This window comes from Colobus angolensis, unplaced genomic scaffold (assembly GCF_000951035.1).
Source record: "Colobus angolensis palliatus isolate OR3802 unplaced genomic scaffold, Cang.pa_1.0 Scaffold188, whole genome shotgun sequence".
Classification (NCBI taxonomy): Eukaryota; Metazoa; Chordata; class Mammalia; order Primates; family Cercopithecidae; genus Colobus; species Colobus angolensis.
In genome coordinates, this window is record NW_012115021.1 from 4,364,762 (window position 1) to 4,373,126 (window position 8,365).

General features: G+C 41.6%; 2 protein-coding genes across 2 annotated transcripts in view; one reads left to right on the forward strand and one right to left on the reverse strand.

The window, feature by feature from the left end:
* The window catches only part of RBBP7 (retinoblastoma binding protein 7), a 33,408-nt gene extending 28,644 nt beyond the window's left edge, over positions 1 to 4,764 (forward strand). Inside the window, exons 12-13 of the mRNA XM_011940267.1 lie at positions 3,484 to 3,597; positions 4,312 to 4,764. Of these exons, the coding sequence (XP_011795657.1) occupies positions 3,484 to 3,597; positions 4,312 to 4,380 (183 nt within the window). The 3' untranslated portion in view covers positions 4,381 to 4,764. The remainder of the gene's footprint in view (positions 1 to 3,483; positions 3,598 to 4,311) is intronic.
* A 1,706-nt stretch (positions 4,765 to 6,470) lies between these two features.
* The window catches only part of TXLNG (taxilin gamma), a 58,089-nt gene continuing 56,194 nt past the window's right edge, over positions 6,471 to 8,365 (reverse strand). Inside the window, exon 10 of the mRNA XM_011940245.1 lies at positions 6,471 to 7,941. Coding sequence (XP_011795635.1) covers positions 7,615 to 7,941 — 327 coding nt within the window. The 3' untranslated portion in view covers positions 6,471 to 7,614. The remainder of the gene's footprint in view (positions 7,942 to 8,365) is intronic.

The following is an 8,365-nucleotide window of genomic DNA, read 5'->3' on the forward strand; positions in this document are numbered from 1 at the left end:
ATCCTGGCTAACACGGTGAAACCCCGTCTCTACTAAAAATACAAAAACTAGCCGGGCGAGGTGGCGGGCGCCTGTAGTCCCAGCTACTCCGGAGGCTGAGGCAGGAGAATGGCGTAAACCTGGGAGGCGGAGCTTGCAGTGAGCTGAGATCCGGCCACTGCACTCCAGTCCGGGCGACAGAGCAAGACCCCATCTCAAAAAAAAAAAAAAAAAAAAACATTTCCTAACAGTACAGAAAAAATTTAAAATGCTTTTTAAGTTTCCTGCCCAGAAAAGCAGGGCTTTCTCGATCTTGATGGTAGCAGAGCCCACTACCTCCCTCCCATGCCCGATTGAAGCACGTGCATCTCCTTGGCCCTTTGAAAGCTTATATGGTGGTATCTGCCCATCCTCATTCTTCCCGTCTGAGTCCTTCAGTGCTCACTTCGTCATTTTTCTGTGAAACATTGCCGGATTTAGCAATGGTTCCTTGTCCTTGCTCTGAATCTAACATTTGTCTCCTCCTATCATTTGGCAGATAGTCACTCATCACTCTTGTCATTTATGATTTTAGTTCTAATGCCAGTACTCATTTTTGGCACACTTGTACTTTGTCCATGAGTTTTATTTATTTTTTCTCTGAACCTATGGATTATATTGAATGTCCACAAGTTTTCAAAGGTAAAGAAGGCCCTTGAGAGCAAGCCCTGCCCACAGAAGATGTTCACTAAGCCCACCTTGTAAGAATGCCAGCTTTTGTTTTGATGACAGCTTTGCTGAGATATAATTTACATACTACACAGTTCACCTCTTTAAAGTGTACAGTTCAGTGGGGAGGGGGTGTTCTTGGGTTTTGGGGGATTTTTTTCCTTCTTTTTTGTTCTTGAAGGCAGTGGTTTTTAGTATATTCATAGACTTGTACAACCATCACCACAAATCAATTCTAGAACATTGTTCATACCCTCCAAAAGAAACTGTGGCTATCACCTCTGAATTCGCTTCTTTCTCCAGCCCTTGGCAACTACTAAGAGACTTTCTGGCACTGTAAGATTGGGCTATTCTAGATATTTCATGTAAATGTGACTTTTGTCTTTTGGGACTGATTCTTTCACATAGTACAGTGTTTTCAAGGTCTCCAGCAATTTTTTTAGGGAGAAAGGAAAGCGTATTACTTTGTATATTAAGGCTCTGCAACAATTCCAAGGTGCTTGAGAAAATACACTAGGATTTTGTTTTTCACAAGAGAGCTAGAAATCAAGGGACATTTGAGAGAATTAAACTGGGCCTGGGCATGGTGGCTCCTGCCTGGAATCACAGCACTTTGGGAGGCCAAGGTGGGTGGATCACGTGAGCCCAAAAGTTCAAGACCAGGCTGGGAAACATGGCAAAACCCTGTCTCTACAAAAAAAAAACAAAAAACATAAATTAAAATTAGCCAGGCGTGGTGGCGTGCACCTGTAGTCCCAGCTACTCGGGAGACTGAGGTAGGAGAAACCTGAGCCCGGGGAAGTTGAGGCTGCAGTGAGCCATGATGACACCACTGCACTCCAGCCTGAGCAATGGGAGTGAGACCCTGTCCCAAAAAGAAAGTAGTGAACTATTCCACCAGTATGCTTTGATATCTCCTGTATGTATTCTAAGCCCCAGTGATCTTAGAATATATTCACTTGTGTACCCCTTAAGAGTGCTTGCTCTGTTGCCCAGGCTGGAGTGCAGTGGCGTGATCTCAGCTCACTGCAACCTCCGACTCCCGGGTTCTAAGCGATTCTCCTGCCTCAGCCTCCCGAGTAGCTGAGACTACAGGTGCACACCACCGTGTCCAGATAATTTTAGTATTTTTAGTAGAGACGGAGTTTCACCATTTTGGCCAGGATGGTCTCGGTCTCTTGACCTGGTGATCCACCTGCCTCAGCCTCCCAAAGTGGTGGGATTACAGGCATGAGCCACCACACTCAGCCAATATATTCACTTGTGTACCCTTAAGAGTACTTTAAAAAGCTGTTTACCTTTTTTTTTTTTTTTTAAGTCAAGGTCTGGTTCTGTCACCCAGGCTGGAGTGCAGTGGCGCAGTCTTAGCTCACTGCAACCTCCACCTCCCAGTTTCAACCTCCACCTCCCAGTTTGTAGCTGGGACTACAGGCACACCCCACCACGCCCGGCTAATTTTCATATTTTTTGTAGACAGCGTTTTGTCATGTTGCCTAGGCTGGTCTTGAACTCCTGAGCCTGAGCCATCCGCCTGCCTTGGCCTCCCAAAGGGCTGGGATTACAGGCGTTGAGTTTTAGCCCCACTTCATATTTTTAACCTGATAAGATTATTCGGTACAATAGATACACTGCATAAGACATAGTTGGGCTGGGCGCGGTGGCTCAAGCCTGTAATCCCAGCACTTTGGGAGGCCGAGACGGGCGGATCACGAGGTCAGGAGATCGAGACCATCCTGGCTAACACGGTGAAACCCCGTCTCTACTAAAAAATACAAAAAACTAGCCGGGTGAGGTGGCGGGCGCCTGTAGTCCCAGCTCCTCGGGAGGCTGAGGCAGGAGAATGGCGTAAACCCGGGAGGCGGAGCTTGCAGTGAGCTGAGATCCGGCCACTGCACTCCAGTCCGGACGACAGAGCGAGAGACTGCCTCAAAAAAAAAAAAGACAGTTGTAGGCAGGCAGGGACCTCATTGTCAAACTAGAGTCAAATCAGACTTTTGTCAGAAAGTGTGATGTCCCAATTCCAAGCAATGTATTTAATATTGTCCTTGTGAAAAACTGTTTCATTTAAATCTTAATTCTAAGATAAATAAGGCATAGTACTTTCCCACCAGGTTGTCTCTTTCAGGTAACAACTGCTTTCTTCAGAATTGTTTAGCAAAGCTGTCTCACCTTATGCATAACTTATAAGGGACTATCTGGAGCTATGCTTTCGGAGCCAGGGATTTTCTTTCACCCTGGTGCTGTTTGTGTACCTTGGAAAGATGGGCAAGAAGTATGCCTATCTTAGTAAAGTGCAGAGGGGAAGAACCAGAAGACTCCTCAGGCCCCTTGTATAATAGAAGAGTATGTTACATGGCATATAATGGATTGACTACCTTAGATATTTGCACCTAACTGTATATGAGCAAATGATGCTGGATTAATGTTCATCATAATCAGTATGGAAATGGCATTTTGATTATGTAGGAAAATGTCATTCTTAAGGAATGCAGGCTGAAGTCTTCAGCCATTTCATTGTATAGACACGTGGATAAAGCATCGGTTATGCTATTAGTACTTGGTGAATCTAGGTAAAGGGTATACAGGTATCCATTGTACTATATTCTGTCCCCTTTTCTGGAGGTTTGGAAATTTGCAAAATAGGTATAAATAGATTACTGAGCCTGTACCACCCTGTCTTCAAAACCAGACAGCACCCACCCTGAGTTGAAATACTGATGCTCTAAAGACTTTTTAAAATCTTTATTAGGATTAACAGGAGAGTATATGAAACCAAAGTTTTTTTTGTTCTTGTAACAGTTTATTCATGGAGGACACACTGCTAAGATTTCAGATTTTAGCTGGAACCCCAATGAGCCTTGGGTCATTTGCTCAGTGTCTGAGGATAACATCATGCAGATATGGCAAATGGTGAGTTAAAATGTTTTTCTTGAATGACTATCTTGTAAAGGAGAGATTTACTAGTTACATAATGTAATAAAGTTATTTCGAATATGTAGGTGCATATTATGCCAAACATTTACAGAAATAGTTTAAAAGAACTTTTTCCATTTCAACAGTATAATCTTTAGTCCCATATGGTGCTTCGTCCACTGTTTGCTATTTGTAGCACCTATCAGGTCAGGAGAAATCTCTGCATCTGCACTGATTTTCATTGTTGTTGCGCTCTTCATACACTGGAGTCTTGGCATCGCTGCTCTGTCTCCAGTGTCCGTTCTGTGTGGTAGATACGAGGGATATGGGAAGGAGATGTCAAGGCATTCAAATGACACTAAGTTCTCTGAGGATGAGCACTGAGTACTTGACATTTCTAAGGTGTTAACTGAGACTTCCATAACATCTGGGCTACCACTTCCTCTAAACGATGCTTGAAGTGCTTTTGGAAAACATCTCTTATGAACAGTGATTGAAATTAGTGCATGGATGGGTGGCTAAGTATACATGTGGAATTACACACTGGGAAAGAATTTTTCAAAATACTGGCTAGCCTGCCATTTCCTTATTGAAGCTTTTAGAAAGAAATGTAAAAGTGAAACTAATAAGCTCTAAATAGATTGTTTTTAGATGACCTTGTAAAAACCATAGGGAGTTTTTACACCTGTGAATTTATTTGGTTATCTCCAGGCTGAAAATATTTACAATGATGAAGAGTCAGATGTCACGACATCCGAACTGGAGGGACAAGGATCTTAAACCCAGAGTACGAGAGATGTTTCTGTTGAATGTAATGCTACATTGAATGCTTGATTTGTCAAGCGCCAAAAAGGCATTGTATAGTAGGAAATGTTAAGTGGGTTGGCTTATGGCTTCTTTATCCTCTGATTCTAGCACTTTCAAGTGAGCTGTTGCGTACTGTATCATATTGTAGCTATTAGGGAAGAGAAGAATGTTACTTAAGAAAGAACATCGTTGATTTTAAATACAAGTAGCAGGGTATTGCCTTTGATTCAACTGTTTTAAGTCCTCATTTTCTCAAACTAAGTGCTTGCTGTTCCCAAATATGCAAGAATAACTTTTACACTTTTTCCTTCCAACACTTCTTGATTGGCTTTGCAGAAATAAAGTTTTAAAATAAAACTTGTGTTTTTTTAGAAGCTTTGTGGGGGGTGGTGGGGGGTCTACTTTTTGAGTAGAAATGGGTAAAATGGTACCTTTGGACTCGTACAGTTAAGGCCACATGGATAATAAAAGAATACACAGAAGCTGTTAAGTTTATCATACATATTTACTTAATCTATACAGAATCAAGTAGATAAAATCAGATTCACATTAGTGAAAAATCTCTACAAAATGTCTTTGAAAAGCAAAACAAGACTGCCTCTTAACAATTCGTATCCTCAATGAAAGACGTGGGCTGTAAAAATAAAGCAGTGTGTTTAGCACAAACTAGAAGATATCTGCATCATTTTTTCACAGTTATTTCCATCTACAGTCTGAAAGAGGTAGATTTTTCTGCAACACCTGAGAATTGAATTGTGATAACCAGGTGTAATAAAGGCAGTTGCATACGTAACTGAAAAATACTGGTCTCAAGACCAAGAAATGTACTCCTAACAAGTCTGAGGATGAAATGGTCCATATTACCCAAGACCCAAGTTTTCTCTACACCTTGGAGTCTACTGCCACTATAAATAATACACATCATGAGTCCATGATGGTGCAACAAATGCAACTTAAGTGAATTCAACATTTAAACCTTTTCTGGGCCAGCCTAGTAGCATTACAGTGTTCTAGGATACGATAGGGGGTGTGCTACAAAGCCACAACACTGGGCTAGTGAGGTGATCACTGTAGGAAGATGTCCTTCTCAGAGGGTCCCCATTTGTCTTTATTCACAGGGTAATGGGAAGAAGGGTTCTGAAAGGAACAGATGCATCCCAGACAGAATCCATATCCTTTCAGCACTACAGTAGCATCTAGCTAAAAATACAAAGTAAGCCAAAAGCAGCAGGCCAAGTACGGTTAATCACATTGCTTTAAAGCCCTTGGAAGTATGCAACAGGCCCAAGATTTACAATCTTCCACACAGGACAAGCACCACAAAGAAATGTGGTGGGCTACACAAATGGCTTAATAAAATGTTTGTTAAGAGCTGTACATCCAGCAGAGTTCTTGTGAAATGTGATCATTAGTACTAATTTTAAGGTAGATTATATTTCTGATCTATACCTGCATTTCCCCCCCCACCCACCCAGGGAAATGAGCCTAGTATTTCTTTAGTAGCAGAACGGGGTGTACTCGTAAGAGGGTGTTGGAGGGTATTGTTTTTTGTTTCTGACTCATTTTGAATGGTAATTAGATAATCTACTTCGTGGATTTCTTTTCCTCCACTGTTTGGCCCCTTGATACAACCCTCCACTCCAGGCAGTTTCCTATCTGTTGGACAATTATCAATTCTTTCAACCCAGTTTAGACCATGAATGTGACAGGACTTTACAAATAAAACTTGTAACAAAGCAAAAACCCTTTTAACTGGACAAAACAGAGTTTATTCAGTCCAGTAAGCAATTTAACAAGTGTCAGTCTGATAGTTTTGCTCAGTGGAATGTGCTAACATCAGTTCTAGTAGAACCTTTTATTTCATAAAGCATTTCAATGCAAATTATACCAGGGACAAAGTCAAAACTTCCATCAGTGCAGCCTGATTAATCATCTGCATAACTGAGCCACATTCAACATTGAAACAAAGAACTAATTCAAAAGTTACGTGCTTAATTTCAAATGTTCCCCCATTCCAAGTGTAGAGACCTTGATAATACTGTGGCTTTTTTTTTTCCTCCTTAAAAAAAAAGATGGTAACTAAGAAGGGGGTGAGAAACAGACTGAACACATAAGTAATAGATCCTGACTAACACTCTGCCAAGTCTTCCCAAAGTAAAAATGTTGGTGCCAGTGTTTGCTTTGCAAATAAAAATCAATTTCAGTTGGTACTACTGATCCATAATGAAAATTCCCTTTTGAAAAACCTGGAGTATTTTGCTGGTGGAACTTTTGTAATAGCTTTCAAGTAGCCAGAAAGTATTGGGAGAAACTTCTGCCTAGTGAAAGCTACACGTGAACTGACCATCCTTGTCTTTGACAAGGGATTTCATTGAACGGCAAACATGAATACTAGTTTTCAAAGAATAAGTGACCTTCTATGGGAAGTGGAGAATATGTACTCAAATCCCAAATCAGAATCAAACACAAACCGCCATCCTCTACGGAAGCCCCTCATGGTCCAGATCCCACACCTGAAACCTAAGCGGGATGACTGTTCAGTCACATAAACACTAAGCTTATTTGTCTAGTGATTTGCCTGCATATACTATTTTGTCAACAAGTGACATCTTTATATACATATTCTGCTGAAACTTGGAATCTAGCCATGTGGCCATCTCAATTTGTCCCGAGATATATTTTCAAAAAGCTAATTTCAGTCAAATATGCTTGTTTCTGACCCAACATTAGAGTTTTATTTTTACTTGGCATTTAAATGGGTTATTAGACAAAACTAATCACCTTGGTATTTTCTTTTTTTGAATAATATTAATGGGGGGGAACCTAAGACGTTTAAATTAATATTGTTTTCACATTAAGGAACCATCGTCAGAACAAAGTTCCCTTGTAATGGTCGGCCCTGTCAGTGAAATTTTCATTAGGATGATAATGTGCAAGTAGCAGGGAGAGAAAGGACAAGGCAATGAACACATGCATTCCAGTGGAGGGAGAATGAGGCCGATGTGCAACACAGCCGAGGAAAATTTATAGATTAAACTATTCAAAACTGCTAAGCAGCCTCCTGTACCACATAAGTCCAGTAGTTCTAAGAAAATACAGATATGGTAGAAAAAGTAAGAAAATTTTCACCACAAAACCAATAGTTAACTACTAACAGAGAAAGTTATACACAAAATATATCTCTCAATACAGTGATCACACCTCATCTTAGTCAACTGACTCAATGGCCGGAGCAGAGCCTGTGGACGGGGGCTTTTGCACGGCGCTTCTCTGGCTCCTGGACTCGGCCTCCAGGTACGCTCCCAGGGCTCTTTTCGAGGAAGTGTTCAGCTCCTTGTGAGAATCCAGAGCAGCACAGGGCTGTATCACAGATGTTGCTAAATCCCTGTCGGCCGCTTTGAGGGATACCTGCTCTTTCAGGACTTCTACCTTCTCATTGAGCTCATTCCTTTCTGTTTGAAGAGCCCTGCACAGCTTCTCTAACCGTTCCAGTTTTATTTGAAGGGCCTTGTACTCTTTATCACGGACTGTTTTCTGTAAGAGAAAAGAGGATTTCTGTAACTTTGTTAAGTGTCAATCAGGTTACAAAAAAATTAAGCCAGCTGAGCCTTATTAGACACTTCTCACCTATGGAACGTGTTCCATCTCTTCAGCCTCCTAACATTCTAGCTAGCTAGCGTGACTGCACCCACAACTAAGTATACCAAATGAGATTTAGCACCATGATACTGTTTCAGGGGGACAAAATTAAATTCCTTTTGTCACTTTTTTTTTTTTTTTTTTGAGATGTAGTCTCGCTCTGTCACCAGGTTGGAGTGCAGTGGCGTGATCTCGGCTCACTGCAACCTCCACCTCCTGGGTTGAAGTGAGTCTCCTGCCTCAGCCTCCGGAGTAGCTGGGACTACAGGTGCCCGCCACCTCGCCCGGCTAGTTTTTTGTATTTTTAGTAGAGACAGGG